This window comes from Babylonia areolata, chromosome 5 (assembly GCF_041734735.1).
Source record: "Babylonia areolata isolate BAREFJ2019XMU chromosome 5, ASM4173473v1, whole genome shotgun sequence".
NCBI lineage: Eukaryota > Metazoa > Mollusca > Gastropoda > Neogastropoda > Buccinidae > Babylonia > Babylonia areolata.
Genome location: NC_134880.1, coordinates 43,241,493 through 43,262,629, shown reverse-complemented (window position 1 = coordinate 43,262,629; position 21,137 = coordinate 43,241,493). Strand labels below are relative to the sequence as shown.

The following is a 21,137-nucleotide window of genomic DNA, read 5'->3' as shown; positions in this document are numbered from 1 at the left end:
TAAAAACATGGAAAACTATTGAAAAAGATGTCATCAAAGCCTAATTTCTGTGCGTGAACACCCGAGGTGACTTTTTTTTTTTTTTTTTTTACAAGAACAAGCTGGATCACGCCAAGTGGCTTGAGGTGGCAGAATGGTTAAGACGCTTATCTGCCAGTGTAGTGTCCGTGAGGGTGTGGGTTCGATTCCCGCTCTCGCCCTTTCTCCCACGTTTGACTGGAAAACCAAACTGAGCGTCTAGTCAATCGGATGGGACAATAAACGAAGGTCCCGTGTTCAACACGCACTTGACGCACTGACAAAAACAAACGAACAAAAAAAAACACCTGCGGCAACAAAAGGATTGTCTTCTAGAAAAAATATTCACCGACAGGAAATCCACTCTTGATAGGTACTTAAATATAAAGGCATGCACTCAAGGCCTGACTAAGTGCGTTGGGTTATGCTGCTGGTCTGCCATCTGCCCAAAAGGTGTGGTCGAGCGTATATGGATTTTGTCCAAACGCAGTGACGCCTCCTTGGGAAACTGAAACTGGTTACATCATAAAACGGGTCTGGCTGCAGCCTACATAATAATAATAATAATAATAATGGATACTTATATAGCACACTATCCAGCCACACGAGCAAAATCATGCTTCGAGTCATTCTAAACCGACTCAAGAAAGAGGCTGAAGAACACCTGGCAGAGGAACAAGCCGGATTCAGAGCAGGCAGAAGCACAGTAGAACAGATCTTCACCTGCCGATTACTGATGGAAAAATACCTGCAACATCAAAGAGACCTGTTCCACAACTTCATAGACTTCAAGAAAGCCTTTGACAGGGTGTGGCATGATGGACTGTGGCAGGTACTCAGACAGTTTGGCATCGAGGAGGGTCTCACCCAAGTCATTCAGGCGCTGTACAAGACATCCAGCAGCGCAGTCCTCCTCAACAACCAAATCGGAATATACTTTAAGACCACGGTCGGTGTCCGTCAGGGTTGCCTGCTCTCCCCAGTACTATTCAACCTTTTCCTAGAAAACATCATGCGCGAAACCCTCCATGACTTCCACTCTACCATCTCCATAGGAGGAAGAATCATCAACAACTTGAGATTCGCAGATGACATAGATCTACTAGGAGGCAGCAACAAAGAACTACAAGACCTCACCAAGAGACTAGAAGGAAGAGCAGGTGCATACGGAATGGAAGTGAGCACCGAGAAAAGCAAAGTGTTGGTAAACAGCTCAACCAACACCCAAGCTCAAATCTTCATGAACGGACAACAACTTGAAGAAGTGGATGCTTTCAAATATCTCGGCACCACCCTCACAAACGACGGTCGCTCAACAACTGAAATAAAGATTAGGATAGCGATCGCAACATCAGCAATGGCTAAGCTCAGCAAGATCTGGAAGAGCAGAGAGATCAGCTTTCCAACAAAGATCAAACTGTACCGATCCCTGGTGCTATCCATACTGTTGTATGGATGTGAAAGTTGGACTTTAACAGCAGAGACTACTAGGAAAGTCCAGACGTTTGAGACAAAATGCTTCAGACGACTGCTTGGAATCTCATGGAAGGACAGAAAGACCAATGACTTTGTCAAGAGCCAAATAACTATGCTAGTGGGTCCACTGGAACCACTCTTAACAGTGGTCAAAAGGAGGAAGCTGTCATGGTTCGGGCATGTGACACGCCACAATTCACTGCAAAAGACAGTTCTACAGGGAACGCTAGAGGGTGGTAGGCGAAGAGGGAGGCAAGCTAAATGCTGGATGGACAACATCAAGGAATGGACCAATATGGATAGCGCTACGCTGATACGACAGGCAGAAGATAGAACCGGATGGCCTAGTCTGACTACGGAATCGTCCCTCATGTCTCCTCTACGCCCATCCCGGGCAGGAGAATGAATGGAATGGAATGGAATCCGGAAATCTGCTCTAGTTGCTTTACAAAAACGCTTTTGTTAACATAATACATCATATCTATGTTACATACACACACCAAAATGTGACCACACACACACACACACACACACACACACACACACACACACACACACACGCTGCATACATACATTTTAACATACATGTGTATCTAACAGCTACCCAAACACATACGCACACATAGGCAGGCACAAACTTACATAAACACACGTACACGCACACACAAAACACATTCATATACATGCATGTAGTTATGTACACATACATATGTATACACACATAGTCAAGCACAGCTAACGCAAAAGAAGTGGACCTGCCACAATTGAACTTATTGCTGAGGGAAAAGGTGAGTTTTGAGACGAAATTTAAAAGATGCGACCATACCTTGACCAAATCTCTCAGGGTCTCAGCAAAGCCCACAACGTACATGGCAGCTGCCACGGCGTTGGCTAAGGAGAAAATCATTCCGATGGCTCCACCAAACTCCGGTCCCAGACTGCGAGAAATCATGTAGTATGCACCTCCTGCCGATATACATATGAGACAAAAACGAATGTATTTATACCACGTGGAAAGAATGCAAAGATGAAAGTTTCTTTTTTCTTTTTTTCTCAGTTTTACCGATCGAAATTTTAATGAAATACCACAGGATGCGAAATAATTCCACAAGGAGTCTGTATTGTTGAAATTATGGTTACCAATGGTAGTCAAATTGTAATAATCTTCTTTTCAAAGATCGTTTCCAGATGTTCAAAAGTGGCCAAAAATTAAATTTCAATCTTCGTATCAAGGAGAACGACGGCAGTGGTATCAACAAGAACGACGACGATATTAATGTTGATGATGATGCCAACAATATTAACAATAACATCACTACTACCACCACCACCACGACTACTACTAATACTACCTAAGTTCTGTCATCGTCATCACCATCATCATCGTCGTCATCATATCTTGCGAACAATGAGCAACAAGCCTTTCCACCCCACCCCCCCCCCCCCCCCCCCCCCCCCCCCCCCCGCCCACACACACACACACCCAACGCCTCCACTCCACATCTGACTTGGGAGTGATGGCCCAGTGGTAACACATTCACCTCAGAAACCAGACAGTCTGAGCGCAAGGGATCGAATCCCACACACTGCAGATTTTTCTTCCCCTTCACTAGACCTTGAGTGGTGGTCTGAACGCCAGTCATTCAGATGAAACGATAAACCGAAATTCCATGCGCAGTATGCCCTTAAGAACCCATGGCAACAAAGGGATTGCAAAATTCTGTAGAAAATTTCATTTTGACAGGAAAACAAATAGCTGTACTTGTAGAAATAAGATTGTTTTTTTTTCAATACGAGTGGTGCCACACTGTTTCGACGCTCTCTCACCAGGGAGAGCAGCCCGAATTTCATACAAAGAAATTTGTTGTGATAACAAGAATAATAAGAATAATGATAAGAAGAAGAATGATGATAATAATAATGATGATGATGCTACTACTCCTGCTCCTACTACTCCTATTACAACCTCTACTACTACTGCTACTACTACTACTACTGATGATTATGATACTACTACTATTGTTACTACTATTACTACTTCTACTACTACTAACACCAATAATAATGATAACAATAATAATAAACTTAACCATAATCACAATGGTAATCATAATCACCACAACATCAAAGTAACACCAGCGCAGTGCACAGTGCTGACTGACTGACTGACTGACCTCCGCGGACCTCGCCGTTGGTGCAGATGGCGGCCATGGACATGGTGGTGAGGGTGGTGACCACTGAGGCCAGCAGCACCACCACCGTGCCCAGCCCGATGCCCGCCTGGCCCGTGATCCACGTCAGCCTCAGGAAGAGCATCACGCCGAAGATGTTCAGCAGGCAGCGCACCTGCACAGTCAGCCGCTTGGTCCATACCTTGCTATTGTTTTAGCCGAAGGGCGCAATAGCCGAGTGGTTAGAGCGTTGGACTTTCAATCTCAGGGTCCCGGGTTCGAATCTCGGTAACGGCGCCTGGTGGGTAGAGGGTGGAGATTTTTCCGATCTCCCAGGTCAACATATGTGCAGACCTGCTTAGTGCCTGAATCCCCTTTGTGTGTATACGCAAGCAGAAGACCAAATACGCACGTTAAAGATCCTGTAATCCATGTCAGCGTTCGGTGGGTTATGGAAACAAGAACATACCCAGCATGCACATCCCCGAAAATGGAGTATGGCTGCCTACATGGCGGTGTAAAAACGATCATACACGTAAAAGCGAACGTGGAAGTTGCAGCCCACGAACGAAGAAGTTTTAGCCATCAGCCATTATGCTTTCACGTACACCAAAAAAGTACCATCTGTTTTTCTTTCTTTTTTTTCTTCTGATATCACTTAATGTAAGTGGAGAAATGTTAAATTGAAGACTACTACTACTTCTACTACTACTACTACTGCTGCTGTTACTGCTGCTGCTACCAAAAATACGACATGGCTTTGATTGGCTTTGATCTTGCAACTGCGGTGTTGTAGTGTTTGAGCCAGAACAACTGTGGAAATACAAGATTGGCAGTTCGGATTTCGCGTACAGAAATATGTTTTGATTTTTAAATTTCTAACTATGCAAAACGATACAGTTAAGTAGAATAAAACCTTAAATTTCAGGAAAAAGAGGGCTGACGGGCGAAATAGCCGAGTGGTTAAAGCGTTGGACTGTCAGTCTGAGGGTCCCGGGCTCGAATCACGGTGACAGCGCCTGGTGGGTAAAGGGTGGAGATTTTTACGATCTCCCAGGTCAGCATATGTGCAGACCTGCTAGTGCCTGAACCCCCTTCGTGTGTATATGCAAGCAGAAGATCAAATACGCACGTTAAAGATCCTGTAATCCATGTCAGCGTTCGGTGGGTTATGGAAACAAGAACATACCCAGCATGCACACCCCCGAAAACGGAGTATGGCTGCCTGCATAGCGGGGTAAAAACGGTCATACACGTAAAAGCCCACTCGTGTGCATACGAGTGAACGCAGAAGAAAAAGAAGAAGAAGGAAAAAGAGGAATTAGCAAAATTACTAACCACTGCACATACAATATGTTCTTGTAATAATCACCAGCTATCAGCTCCATGACAACATAATCTTGTCAACCGGCTTAAACCGAAAAATGAAATTGTAAAGGCATTATGAAAGGAGATGGCCTGATTTGGAAGGACAATGGTCTCATTAAAGAGAGAGAAAACATGGCTGAACGACAAACCTTTACTCCTTGGATTAAGCTGGCTGAAAACGCGCTCAGATAGGGTGTAAAGGTAATGATGGAAAGCACTGGAAAAAAAACGAATTGTGTCAAAAAAAGTAAAACATTGCTCGATTCATATTTGCTGTCTAGAATTCAAGGTTACTCTACGTATTCGCAACATGGTCTATACACACTTCATCCGACTCATCCAAATCCCGTGAGTCCAACTTTGCTTATTTCAGGTTATGACATGTATTCGTGACATGGTTTACACACATGGTTTACACACACTTCATCTGACTCACCAAAACGCCTTGGATCCATCCTTGCTTTGGAGAAACCTTGGGCTTCTTCACCTGGCCTTCTTCCGCGTCTGGGTCGTCCTTGAGGTCCTCGCCAACAGCTGGCGTGGGTCGGGTCGGGGACTCCTGGCGATTCACGACACAAGTCATTGTTCTCAGTCAACAGCATGTGCCCGACAGGTCAGGTCTGCAGACCTACTGTTAACCAATACTGATGATATCATGGGTCGATTTTCTCTCTCTCTCTCTCTCTCTCTCTCTCTCTCTCTCTCTCTCTCTCTCTCCCCTACCCCCCTCTCTCTTTCTCTGCGTAGCTTGCATCAATTTGCTGTCAGCACAGCGTGTGAGCAGTTGTTGTGGTCTTCTACGTGAAAACCTTTCCAGTATGCCCGTCACAGAAAGAACGTATCGGCTAGAAGACATTCTGAATCGCTTTCCTCACGAAGTATGTTTATCTTTTATTTTAAATCAGCAGTAGAGATATTGAAACTGTGTCGGTCGTGGTGTTTCAGCTGACATCCACCGTTACATCCTGGGAGAGGGGCGTTAAATCACCTTCACTCTGTTTCTGTTCCGGAAGTCCCCACTTGTGTGTTGATTTGTATGTAGCAAAGCGGAACTTCCGGGGAATAAAGGGAGTGAAGCTGATTTGACGCCTGTTTCCTAGGGTTTTAAGCCAGTCTATAATGCACGGTCATCACGTGTGGAAAGAAGTGCATGTCACAGGTGGCAAGAGGCCGAGGGAAAGGCTAAAGATCAGGGCGAAGTGAACACAGGGACAGAATGCGTGTCGTGTCCCTGCCCGTCATCCCTCCGCATCATGCCCCCCACACCCCACACCCCCGCCCCCGTACCCTCTCCCTCACCAGTGCCATGTCACGATTCAGAAATGAAGGCCACCGCCTGACAGTTACCACAGACCTTGTTGCGAAGCTTAGGACGCACGTGTGGCACGACGTGTCGACTAGTGCTCTCACATACTGAGTGTCGTCAACCCATAGCAAATACAGCGCAGCACTGTTACCTGAACCAGACAACAAGACTGACGAACACATTTGTTGTTCAATTGTTAATTTGGAAAGCCAAGACATCTCCAACAGGTGTTGAATGAATTTCCGATTAAAGACTGGGACACTCACCGAACGCAGCAAATGTTTGGATGTCACAGCTGAAAAGAAGACTGTCGCAAAATGTTAGGTAAATGCCAAGATCGGACATTCAGTGAACAACTCCAAACATCACAATGCTAGCATGTTAACTGACACAGAGATAATTGATACTATCAGTTATCTCTGTCTAATTAAGTATAATTATAGATTCAACGCACGGCTTCTACCAGAGACTGAAATAAGCTTATAGTTCGACCAACAGCAAAGTGAGGGTTGTATGATCAATGGTTTTGACTGTGCTTTCATATCTGTGAAAGTGCATGTTTGGTGCATATCTGTTATGCATGTGTGGGTGTATGTGTGAATGTGTGTCTTCATGTTTTACATTTATTTGCTTATTTATCATCATTGTTGTCTTATTTATTTATTTATTTTTAATTATTTTATTATTATTATTATTATTATTACTACTACCTTTTTCTATATTATAATTATTATTTATTTATTTATGTAAGCTTATCTATTATTTATTCCCCCCCCCCTTTTTTTTTCAAGGCCTGACTAAGCGCGTTGGGTTACGCTGCTGGTCAGGCATCTGCTTGGCAGACGTGGTGTAGCGTATATGGTTTTGTCCGAACGCAGTGACGCCTCCTTGAGCTACTAAAACTAAAACTGAAAACTCAATGGTTTCTCCACCGCAATGATAATTCATTTACAGTAGTCCTTTGTGAAGGACTATGACTTTCAAACAAGGAGGCAAGATTGCACTGGCTCTTCGTGCTACAGCCCTGCGTTGTCCTCTGAGGACCATCCCAACGCTGACTGCCCTAAAACCCTCTTGGTTGGAGAGTGGTGACGTAACTTGAGCAAGACACACTCCACAAAAATCAAATTCTAGCCCAGACAGTCGGGACAGGAGGCTGTATTGATGGTCATTGTGGGACAAGACTGTCATGCGGAGTATCTGCAGGTTTCAACAGAAGCCAAGAACAGTATGAACCTTAGCATCAAAGCAGAAGAAGGAGATAGCGCTAATTACAGGGCTGATGAGGAGGGACATATTCTTTGGAAACTTACAGGGAATGCAAACTTCCCACAAATCAAGCGTCTGCTGTGATTGTGACCAACATAGCAGCACATCCATTATCGCGTTGTCATGTAATCGCTTAGAAATTGCCAGGGACTGGTTCCCGTGCCTTTAAGTTCATTTCTATGCATTCCTGAGTATATAACTTTTATATGCTCGATTCCGGCTCTTTCCACCGTTTGTATTGAAATTTGTGTGTGCTTTTATAACATGGACATTACTATACTGTAAGACGACAGGCTTTAGCTTAAAATCCCTATTACTGAGTATAAAGATCAGCTCATTAGTCACTCTGGCTCCAATGTCTAAGAGAGAGGGAGATTCGCTTTTAATGATTAGCCCTCCATCCCGTAAACATATGTGCACATTAACAACTGGATTGTTAAAGTAAAAGAAAATCATAAGCTGGCAGTGATATATTCTTCTCTATGTCTCAGTAAATAAAATATACACATTGTTTCGTCTCTTGTAACGCTTCTGGCTTCGTTACAAAACAAAGCGACAGAGCGAGAGAGAGACAGAGACGCACGCACGGGAGTAGCAGCCCTGAAGATCAGAAGAAAGAAAACGGCTGTGAACAAACAGAAACGGATGTGTTATCGAAAGGAAAGCACGCCACAGAACGATTTTGAAATCAGTTTCATACACAAAACGGAACAGGACAGGCTTTTTACAACAAAATTCTGGTTTTCTTCAGTAGTTACTGTTTATTGCTCACCATATCGCTTCTGGAAACAAACCAAAAAAAGTTACATGATGCCTCTACCCTTACACTTCCACTTCATAGGCTGCCTTGAATGACTCGTGAATAGCCAAAATCCACACATATAACACATCTGAACTGTGATTTGTCTCTCCCTCCTCTCTTCTCTTTTGAGCGCAAGAGAGTGCACACACACACACACACACACACACACACACACACACACACACACACAAGCTTACAATTAAATGACGAAGTTGACGCAGAGTTGGCCTGGCCAGATGATCCACGGAAAACCGATAGTGATCAGCATGAGGCAGAGATTCCTGGAGTTCTGAAAGCGAAACCTCACTCTTCCAACTTTCCTTTCGACTGCCGACGGAGAAGACAGACATTCGTTTCTTGAGAATTGACTGGGAAACCTCATCGTCAGTGTCGTATTCTTCCTCCTCAATTGGAGAGTGCATATGATGCTGAACATCATTGCAATTCTTTGTAGTTTGGTCGAAGATGACCACAGAGCCTTTTTTGGTGTGCTTGACATCGTCCATCTTCTTTGCGTGCAGTTGTTTCAGGAAGCGGGAACTCGGGTATTCGTCGTACTTTTCTTCATCATCCTTCTCGCTTTTTGTCAGGAAACATTTTGTTTGGGATTCATTGCCTGAGTCGGAATCCATCTCCACTTCAGAATTCATTTTACAGCACGCGTGGCCCAGTCTTTCCTTGAATGTTTCCTGCACTTGGCGTTTGTATTACACTATTTTGACACTGACGGTCAGAAGGCACTGTCAACGGCTATCACACGTGTGGGTAGATTTGTAATTCGGAGCTGGTGGTCATGCACTGTTTTCTTTTCATTTGGTTGAAGAAATTATGGTTTGAATTCTGGAAAGTAGCCGTTTTCCTGTTCACATTTATATGTTTAAAAAAAGAGAGAAAAAGAAATGTCTGTGTTTCATACAGTTTGCTCACTGAAACATTTCTTTGGCAAAAACGAAACAATATTTCTCATTTGAAGATCGCAACAAAATATGAGAAATTACGGAACAATACTCAGTACATTTTATGCCATCGTTAGCACTTCTAGTTTTATCAAAGTGGACCAATGTTTTCATTCGATGCGGAAAAGTAACAGATGCAGAAAATATCATGTAGGCCTAACGGTTTTTATAAACGTCAAAACTTTATCACTTTTTACTTATGCATTAATTTTTTTTAAATCTTTAAAAATATATATACAAATTAAAATGAAATTGATGTGTACATTTGAAACATGTCTGAGAGTAATTACGTGAAATAAGGTTTTCTGCTCGGCTGATAAACAAAGTCTATTCATTCGCTTCACTAGTGAGTGGAACCGTGGCTGGATCAACTTTTCAGTCACAAGAGAATCACTTCACCAGTACAGAGTGCTGTTCCCTTCGTTACGTTCGTGTTCACGTTCAGAGACAGGGTTTATATTTATTGTTCTCTATCGGTGCCGCATTATCCAATCAAAAGCGTTTTTAGAGGGCCCTTTGGTTGAATACGCTTCCACACAACCTTCCCCCTGTGGCCTCAACAGTGCCCTTTCACCGCACATAAAGAGCACACCTGTTTGGTTTTTCGTTGTTGTTGGTTGTTTTTTTTCCCTCACAATGCAAGCAGTATTTAAATCAATTGTCACAGCATGCACAATGCGTGTGTGTGGGCGGCGAGAGAGAGAGAGAGAGAGAGAGGTTGTGTTTGTTTGTTGTTGTTTTTTATACTCTTCTGATAGTTTACTGTCATTAACAGCACAGTCCTTGTGACAGGGGGATTCCAATAACATTCTTCGACGAGACAAACAAACAACCAAAAAAATTAATGGAAATGCATTTTCTCAACACATGCACAATCAAACGCACATACAGATAATAGGAGACTAACACAAAACTGCTGACAATATCCGTCAGCTCGACCATCCGTAATGAACATGTCTATACACGCACACACTGACTGTTGTAACAAGTTAGGGTTGTTGCTGTTTTGTGTTGTTGTTTTTTTCCTCGAGATGGATTTGTGACAACTGCAATGTAAATTTGTAAGTTTTTTCGTGATCGGACATCTAAATTAATGTTTGTCTTTCGAAAACCCACGCTTTAGAAATATATTAAACCAATGATTTTATGTATATTCATCCTTGGATGTAAGCACCGTTATAAGTCCTTTTTTTTAGCCACATCTTTCTCAAAAGAATACGTTTTAACGGATAGTATCTTAAGATTGACACTGAAATAAAATATTTTCCATCATCTGTAACTGAGTTCACACGGTGAACAGGGAGATGGTGTTGATGTGCCATTCTCAAACCATCTTTTACTGGCATTAATCAAAACCAAGTGTTCTCAGTCTATATCTAGCTAGGTTTGTTCTGTGCTATTTGTTTGATATTTATCGTAATACTTTTTTTCTGTTTGGAAAACTTTTTTGCTTGTATGATGCAATCGGTATACGCTACGCCCTGAACCAACCACACACTTCCAAATCCATCTTCTATCAAGGCCTTCCTCACAAAGTATGCCCAGTGTTGTTTCCTCGCTTCCTCTTGTATTGTATTGTATTGTAGTGTAGTATTGTATTGTATTGTCGTATTCTATTGTGTTGTATTGTATTGCATTGCGTAGTATTGTATTGTAGTTCGTCACAATAGATTTCTCTGTGTGAAATTGGGGCTGCTCTGTCCAGGGAGAGTGCGTTGCTACATTGACAGCCCCCCCCCCCCCCCCCCCCGAAAAAAAAACCAACAAAAAAAACAAAACAAAAACAAAACAATTAAAAAAAACAAAAAAACGGGGGGCAGGGGGGATTTTTTTCTGCCTCCAATTTTGCTTTCCTGTCGACATCATTCAATGCGCTTGAGAGAGAGAGAGGGATTAAACTAAAACCCGATGGTTTCGGCAAGACGTACTGCAAACAAACATTCGGTGTTTACATACAAACACACACACACACATATATATATATATATATATATATATATATATATATATGTGTGTGTGTGTGTGTGTGTGTGTGAGAGAGAGAGAAGAGGCCTAGTGAGTGTTCTTCGACCTTTCTAATTCAGCAAAAGCATGGGCTGATGGGCACTTGCATCTTTTGGGTGTAGTCTTCAGTTTAACGTCTTTCCACTTACCGTGATATCAGACAAATAAACATAAATTTGGATGTGAGAATAAATAGTGATCATGTGCGAAACGTGTACATTATCCAGGATAAGAAAAAAATTATCACTAAGTAACATTTGCCTTTGGATGTCCTTCGTTTGTATTTGGCTATACTCCGCAATTAGCAAGTCCGCTTTTGAAGTGAAAAATGCTTGAATGAACGAAGAATATACCTTGACCTCAACGGACACCATGTCGCCAGCGTCAGCAGTGATTTTCTCCGTTTCTCTCTCTGTCTTTGAACACACATACACACAGAGAGACAGAGAGAGAGAGAGACAGAGAGAGAGGGAGACATACACTCGCGGACAAAAGCGTGCGCTGTGGGAAACACGCTGAAGCTTCCATTGAATGAACATTAAACTGTGAGTGTTGGTTTAAGTACCACAACGCACCACAAAGAAGGCGACAAATGAAAGTTTAACACGCTGTAGCACTGCCATTGTACCAACAGGTCACCTTGAAAGAAGGTAACCTTGTCCCACCCCCATCTTCTCTCTCTCTCTCTCTCTCTCTCTCTCTCTCTCTCTCTCTCCATGTATTTAACGACGGTGAGACTACCTACTGCTGACACTGACAATGATATTAATGACGATAATGATGGTCATAATGATGATGAAAATATTGAACCTATATTCAACGATCCAATTTCTAGAGAAGAAATCATTACATGTATCAATAAACTGAAATGTGGGAAAAGTGCTGGTCCAGATAAGAGTATTGGGGAAATGTTAAAACATGCCAATTCAAATGTTATAGACTTTCTTACTGTTTTATTCAACAGACTTTTTTCAAAGTGTGACTTTTCGTTTGCAATGTGCAAAATCTATTATCATACCATTACATAAACAAGAGAGGCAAGGCCTTCAAGACTCACTTGTGATACACTTTTTAAAAAAAAATCCAAGCTTTTTATGTATTGTGTATAATTTCAAAATGTAATGTTTAAGATGAGAAAGATCAGTTTAAAGCGAATTAAGTCCCCTAGCATTAATTACAGAGTAATTTCCCTTTTTTACTATCTGCACCAAAACGTTTGCAAAATAAATAAAACTTCCATGCTTAGCAAAAGAAGTTCCTGTTTGAACAAAAAATGATAATAATGACTGCTCTTGTTGTTGGGTCAGAATATCAGATCAAAGTGCCAAGTTTAGAGAATACAAAAAATATAAATATAACAGTAAATGCAGTTTGCATATAATTAGGCTTCTTTTTTTTCTTTTTTTCTTTTTTTTTGTGTGTGTGTGTGCCCATCCTAGAGGTGCAATATTGTTTTAAACAAGATGACTGGTAAGAACTGAATTTTTCCTATTTTTATGCCTAATTTGGTGTCAACTGACAAAGTAGTTGCAGAGAAAATGTCAATGTTAAAGTTTACCACGGACACACACACACACACACACACACACACACACACACACACACAGACAACCGAACACCGGGTTAAAACATAGACTCACTTTGTTTACACAAGTGAGTCAAAAAGGGGACGCTAATATCCCCGACAACTATCGTGGAGTAACCCTACCAAGTATGATAAGTAAAGTATAAACGCATATTTTAAACAAGAGATTAACTAAAAGGGCGAACAGATCTCACGGATCCCAAACACGGAATAGCACTCAACTGAGGCATAGAAAAGCTGATATTTAGGGACCATCTTAGACAATAAGCTGACTTTTGACAGAAATGTTGATTCCATTCATAAGAAATGTCAATCTAGAATTTTTTTTGTTTACAGAAGCTTAGAAATGTTGGTATAAATTCAAATATTCTTCAAAGTTATTATCGATGTCATATCGAATCCGTGCTCAGTTTCATTTATGTGCTGGTATGGAAGTTTGGGAGTGAGGAGTAAGCGTGTTTTGAACGATGTCATGAGTGTATGCAGTAAAATTGTGGGAGTGAAACAAGCTAGTATGCAAGAGCTGTATGAAAGTCGAGTGGTTAAAAAAAACAGGCAGATAGCAACTGACGACACCCATATTTTAGCAAAGTATTATGAGCTGTCGCCATCAGGACGACGCTACAGAACTTTTAAGTTGAAATCCAGAGCTCTGAAGACTTTTATTCCACGTTCAATCCACCTTTTAAATTCTTGAGAACTGTGTGTGTGTGTGTGTGCGCGCGCGCACTCTCATGTGAGACGCGTGAAAGTCCGTGCATGATAGGCTGTACCTTGTTCTAGTTGTGGTGTGTGTGTGTGTGTGTGTGTGTGTGTGTGTGTGTGTGTGTGTGTGTGTGTGTGTGTGTGTGTGTGTGCATGTGTGTTTACTGAGCTTAAAACGTGACAATTGGTTATAATGAATGTGCAATATGTAGAAAGAATAATGTGCAATATGCAGGAAGAATGTACAATGGAATATGTCTAATGCTAACGTCCATATTCCAAATATATTTCTGTTTAATAATTACGATGTAATAATTAATTGCAATGTTTTTAAAAGCGAATATGTGAAATGCTTTTATTTGAGAACATATGTTTATTACTCTTGTTTAATCAAGTTATCCGCGTGTGTGGGGTGGGGGGTGGGGTGCGGGTGTGTGCTGATTATCTGGTTGTGGTTTTCCGCAATTCATCTTTATTCTTATCTTATCTGTCTATTATAATCAATGTGCAGTATAGTAGGCTATGTTTATAATTATATTCAAATAATGTTTCTTAATTCTTTCTGTTTTTACATTAAGAATACTAGTTATTACCTGCAGTGTGTGGATATATGTATGAAACGATGTATGTGATATTTTTTTACATTTGTATCTTCGTAATATTTGTAGGGGCTGTTGTTGGCTTTTACAGTCATGGTCCCCATGTTGTTTACTTAATGTTGTGATGATGCACCTGACCAAATTTCTCCAGTTGGAGATAATAAAGTTATTCTTATCTTATCTTATCTTATCTTATCTCATGCGTTTTACACTCAGTATGGTGGTGTTACATTAGCCTGTCAACATTCACCCATCTGCTCGTTGTGTCGGCACTAACAGTCACCCTCAGTGACTTTGGCCGCGTGGCATTCCGTTTGTGCATCTCATCATTAGCATGCCGAGCACACCGATAGTTCGGGACGGGATAACCCATTCCTTGTATGCAGCAAATAGGCCGTTAGATTCTGTTCAACAACCATCTACCTGAAGATCTAGTCATCAGCCCCATCCATATGTAATATGCAGCTTCTGTTCAAACGTGTGTGTGTGTGTGTGTGTGTGTGTGTGTGTGTATGTGTGTGTGTCCACAAGTTTTCATATTGATATGCACATGTGTGTATCCTAATTTCTACTGTATCTATGTTTGTGTATGATTTTCGATTTATGTTCGTATCTTGTTATGTACTATCTCCCTAATATTCCTTGTGACCCCGGTACGCTTGGTAATAAAGACATATTCTATTCTATGCTATTCTATTCGGAGAAGGATTTGTCCAAAGGCCTTTACTGTTTAATGTTCTCGAACAACCATCCAAATCAACAGACGTACACACGTGCATGCAATGGGCCGGCGTCACCGTTACACACCACACATATGTTCGGTAGTATCACGAGAATATCACAAAGGTTTCTAATTAGATTTGTATTTGTATTTATTTTTATCACAACAGATTTCTCTGTGTGAAATTCGGGCTGTCCTCCCCAGGGAGAGCGCGTCGCTACATTACAATGCTACCCTTTTTTTTTCTTCTTTTTTTTTGTGTATTTTTTCTTGCGTGCAGTTTTATTTGTTTTTCCTATCGAAGTGGATTTTTCTACAGATTTTTTTACCAGGAACAACCCCTTTGTTGTCGTGGGTTCTTTTACGTGCGCTAAGTGCATGCTGCACACGGGACCTCAGTGAGTGGTCATGAGTGCTTCAAGTAAATCGTAACTTTTTTCTTTTTATGTAAAGCGCCATGACCTTTTCGAGAGAAAGGGCGCTTTGCGTAAGTACGTTATTATTATTATTATTATTAGAAGAGAAAAATCGTAGTTTTTGAAGTTAAGTGTACGTCAATGAGTAGTTTTAATAATAATGATAATAATGGATACTTATCCAGAAATCTGTTCTTGGTGCTTTACAAGAATACTTTTGTTTACATAACATGTTACATCAATGTTACGTACACACACCAAAATGTGACTAAAAGACTAAACACACACACACACACACACACACACACACACACACACACTGCATACATAAACTATAACATACATATGTACATAGCAGCTACCCTCAACGCATACGCACAAACACACACATACGCAGGCGCGCGAGCGTCGGGGGGGTGTGGGGGGGGGGGGGTCGGGAGTAGGGGCGGGGGGGGGGGGGGGGGGGCGTTCGTGCCAAAGATATAGAAAGAGAGGTTTGAACAGGACAGGACATTCCAGTTAGTGATTGTTGTAGTGTGCACACCTCACATCACCCTGGTTTGAAAACGGCATCATGATCGAAATATTTGGTGTGGAATATCGTGTCCGAATGGCCGATCATGATTTTGCAGAAAGAACTGCACTTGTCCGGAGTAATTAATGAGTATATTACACGAAAATGCGTTTGGAGTTTTTGTCACAATTTATTGAAGCCGCAGAGGAGTGATGAAGACAGGGAAAGTATGAAACTTCGGCAGATCTCTGTCATGATCGTAGAACAATGAAATGTCAATCGACGTCGGCTGCTTAACATGGAATTCTTCCGTTTCCAGCGAACAATTTCGGTTCGACAAGCACACGTTTCTGATTGTGAGTAAAAGTATTATTTGGGTGGATATAAGTTATGATTTCCGATTGAGAGCATATATATATTATTTGGATGGACATAAGTGAGTACAACCTCCACTCACTCCAAGTATTTGGTTTCGTTGTGTTCAACAGGAATCACATGTGAGTCATGAATACTTTACCTCTTGTTTGAAGAATATAGTCGCGCATCTAAAAACTGTTCACAGGCAAAAGTAGGCACATTTACGTGTTATGTCTTTTATCTGGATCAGAAGACGAAGGAAAGACAGAGAGAGATTCATGTTTACACACACACACACACGTGTATCTTATTTCATAATTTGCGAAACCATCTAATCACAACTATACAGCAGTATGATCATCAATCAAATGTGATCTCTAGAAAAATACAAAACAATATCCTTAAGCCAAGTGATTTATTCACCTGCGATGACTGTCAAAAAACACTCGCCAACTATGTATTTCAGTGCATGCGTATTAGATGACCGTTTATTTCTTTGTTCCCTTTGTTCTTTGTTGTGTCTATTAATCCTTCGGGATTTTATGACAATAAATGAAGTCAAGTCAAGTCAAGTCAAGTCAAGGCAAGTCACACACACACACACACACACACACACACACACACACACACACACACACACACACAAAGTGAGAAAGAGAGAAGAGTGACTTTCCTGCACACAGAAATAAATACATACGCCCTAACATGTAACACACATGCAAACGCACACGTGCACACACATACACGCCCAAAAGCACAAAGCTTACATTCAAGTGACGAAGTTGGCCTAGAGTTGGCCTGGCCAGATGATCCACGGAAAACCGATAGTGATCAGCATGAGGCAGAGATTCCTGGAGTTCTGAAAGCGAAACCTCACTCTTCCAACTTTCCCTTCGACTGCCGACGGAGAAAACAGACATTCGTTTCTTGAGAATCGACTGGGCAACCTCATCGTCAGTGTCGTATTCTTCCTCCTCAATCGGAGAGTGCATATGATGCTGAGCGTCATTGATATTCTTTGTAGTTTGGTCGAAGATGACCACAGAGCCTTTTTTGGTGTGCTTGACATCGTCCATCTTCTTTGCGTGCAGTTGTTTCAGGAAGCGGGAACTCGGGTATTCGTCGTCCCTTTCTTCATCATCCTTCTCGCTTTTTGTCAGGAAACATTTTCTGTTGGATTCTTTGCCCGTTATAGAATCCATCTCCATTTCGGAATCCTTGTTAGATCCTGGCTCAGTCTTTGCTTCGAACATTTCGAGTTTTGTCTATATTTCTCGGGACAGCGTCGGCCCCGTAAACGACGATTACACTTGTTAGGTTTGTAGTTCAGTACTGGTGGAATTGCGCTCTCGTCTCCTCGCTTGCCTTCGTTCACAGTCACAAGTAACAAAGGGATATTTCTATGTGTCTCACACTTTGTTTTCTGAAATAATTCTATAACAGAATTTTTTTTAACCGGAACAATATTACTCCTTTGCGGGTCGCAACACAATATGTGTATGAACAGAACAATATTCAGACGTTTTCATGTAATCGTTAGCTCTGAGTAATAAATTAATCAACGTGGGTCACTGTGTTCATGCGATGCAGAAATATCTATTACTCCAAAGACAACAGTAACATCGTTATTCTCTTATACCCGACTTTTTTTTTTATCATTATGGATCTACACGTAATAGCCCTGTTTCATCTTTTTACACCAAAAACGCAAACAAAATGATGTGTACATTGTGAATGTATCCAAGTGATTACTTGAAATCAGATTCTGTGTTGGACTGACATACGAAGCCTATTTATATACTGCAGTGAAACAGTAGCTGGATCAACTTTTCAAACACAACAAGAGGATCGCTGCACCAGAGTGTAGTGCCTCTTGCTTCGTTAGTTTCGTGTCCACCTTCAGGCGTGGTTTCTTCCTTCACGCTTGAAACGTCAACACACCAAAATCGATTTTCACATCTCCCAGATATTTCCGATTAGGTTTTTTTGGGTAATACAAAGACGTTAGATTTCTGGACCATCCTGTTTTATTGTTGTTGTTGTTGTTGTTTTATTTTGGTTGTATGTTTTTTCTTGTTTTTGTTTAAGTCCGCCGCGTGACTAATACCTGAAGCAGGAAATAGGTACAGACAATCATGGCTGACGTGTGATTCCTGCTGAACAACAACAAAACCGAATTAACGCCGACTGCTACTGAACGCACCAAAGCGACAGGACTCCAGAAGGAAAGGAGAAGGCACGGTGCAGGTCCGATTCGCCTGTTCCCGTTTAACTTACTCTGGGATCGTGCCGCCCCCCGCAATGACCTCTTGAGTTGTGGACTGTGTTCCGCTTCGCCTAACCGCCTCTACGCCCCCTTCTTTCTCTCTCTCTCTCTGTGTTCCGCTTCGCCTAACCGCCTCTCAGCCCCCTTCTTTCTCTCTCTCTCTCTCTCTGTATCTCTTTCTCTAACACACACACCGCGCGTGCGCGTTCACGCACGCACACACACACACACACACACACACACACACACACACACACAGAGAGAGCAACTGAGTACGTAGACCAACTGAAAGCAGAAGATTCGGGATCACCAATTCATTGATAGGCGAACCGGGAATGGGTGAAACTGGAACAGACGAATCGTGGCGACATCGTGGAGACACAAATCTACTACCCCCCGTCTCTAAGATCGGGAACGAAAAAAAATAAAAGAAAGAAAGCCCACACTGATGTCCCTACTGCTAACGGCCCTAACCGCTACGCCACAGCCGCTGCATCAACTGCACAAGTTTACCCTAGTCCTACCTTCCGACACAAATTCTCCTCTCATTGTTTCACTGCTAACTGCCTCCACCTGAGTCCTTGTGCCTACTTCAGGAACAATGGAGGATTTTGAAAACTTTCCTTTTTTTTCCCCCCCTGCGTGTCTCTCAGTCTGCCTGCATCTGTGTCTGAATATAAAAAATGTTTTGGGTTCTGAGTTCTCTCTCTCTCTCTCTCTCCTCTTCTCTTCTCTCTCTGTGTCACCCTGTCTGTGTCACTTTCTCTCTGTCTCTCTCAGTCGTCACTCTCTCTCTCTCTCAGTCGTCTATCTCTTTCTCTCTCTCTCTGTCTCTGTCTCTCTCTCTTCCCCTCTGACCTTCCCTGTTAAATCTTCGCTACCCGCCCACCCCACCAACTCCTTTCTTTCTTTCTTTCTTTCTTTCTTTCTTTCTCCACTGCCAGTCTCTCTCCAGCCTTCTTCTACTTCCACACGTTCCATTTATCCCCCACCCCACCCCCACCCCACCCCCCATCCTGTCTCTGTCAGGTGCAAGGGAAAGTTAAGTACATAATGGGATTCTCATGTCTGTTTTCGTATACACAGATGGCTTAGTCACCAAAGAGACCAATCCGGTTGGGGATTCACTGCAAAGGAAAATGGGAAAAAAACAAGGGAAGAGAATGCCGTGTACAAAGACAACCTCCAGCCTGACAGTGGGAGTTGTGACACATGCTCTCCAGTGGCTGTCATCTGTTCATACGCCTGGAAACCAACATGCCATGATTCTAACGGACTCAATGAACCTCTTACAGAAAATTGAAAGTGGAATGGGAAGCCCAGAGTGGCGCGAGGCAATGCGCAACTTTCAAAATTCAAAAATTTACATGCTCATGCTGTCCGGGACCTGCAGGTGTTAAAGGAAATGAGCGAGTTGACAGGCTTGCTGGTAACGCAACAACGAGCGAGCTACATCTGTGAAAATCTAAAATCGGAAGAAAAGAGTACCTTAAAAAAAATTAAATTAAAAAAAAGATACAAGGGCATCACACCATTGATCGCCTCACAGAAAGAAACGTAGAGTGCTGGAGCGGCCGTCAGTCTAGCATGAAAGGTAGAGCACGATCCTTTGCAAATCAAACGAATACTGGCATCATTTCCAAACCAACATTGCGCAAATTTCTCCAAAACAAAACAGATTATCTCTGGGCTTTTCCAAACACATTAGTCTAAGCAACACGCAAGACGCGTTCCTGGCATTAGATATCTTTTCCCACACCTCTTGTGGCACATCAGTGGCAGTATGTGCGTGAGTGTGTGTGTGTGTGTGTGTGTGTGTGTGTGTGTGTGTGTGCGCGCGCGCACATGCGTGTAAGTATACACGTGTGTCAGGAGATCTTTGTGTGCGTGCGAGCGCATGTGTATGTTTGCGTATGTGTGTGCGTGTGTGTGTGTGTGTGTGTGTGTGTTTGTGCGTCGTTGGGGCTGCGATGTGTGAGCGCGTGTGTGTTGAGGGATGGAGTGATTGGGGGAGGGGGGTGGGGAGGAGGGATGCAGGAGTAATGTGGAGGGTGTGTGTGTGTGTGTGTGTGTGTGTGTGTGTGTGTGTGGGCTCGTGCGCTTTTATGTGTAGTGTTGGGCCAGTGCACTTTTGTTTGTGCTTTCATATCTGTAGTTGTGCATATTTGTTGCATATATGTGGTAGTGTGTGTCTGTGTGTGCATGTTTATTTACAGTTATATGCGTATTTGTTTATTAATTATTATTCTTATTGTCACTTTTTTCCCCTATATTTCATTTTGTTTATCTATCTGCTTACTAATTATATTCTTTTGTTTGTTTGTTTCTTTCTTTCTTTATTCATTCATGTATTCATTATGTTAATGATGTATCCATTTATTTGTTTATGCTTTTTTCTGTACTCCCTCAAATCCTGACTAAGCGCGTTGGGTTACGCTGCTGGCCAGGCATCTGCTTGGCAGATGTGGTATAGCGTATATGGATTTGTCCGAACTCAGTGACGCGTCCTTGAGTAACTGAACTGAACTGTCCGTGGCTAATGTTTAGAAATACTTGGAAATATTTCCCCTACTCGTCTCAATGTCGTTTTGCACGTGAATATAT

General features: G+C 42.1%; 1 protein-coding gene across 1 annotated transcript in view; it reads right to left on the bottom strand.

Moving 5' to 3' along the window:
• Positions 1 to 21,137, bottom strand: part of LOC143282086 (solute carrier family 12 member 1-like) — a 53,380-nt gene that overhangs the window by 25,473 nt on the left and 6,770 nt on the right. Inside the window, exons 2-4 of the mRNA XM_076587555.1 lie at positions 5,470 to 5,592; positions 3,669 to 3,840; positions 2,321 to 2,460 (exon numbers count right to left, since the gene is read on the bottom strand). Of these exons, the coding sequence (XP_076443670.1) occupies positions 2,321 to 2,460; positions 3,669 to 3,840; positions 5,470 to 5,592 (435 nt within the window). The remainder of the gene's footprint in view (positions 1 to 2,320; positions 2,461 to 3,668; positions 3,841 to 5,469; positions 5,593 to 21,137) is intronic.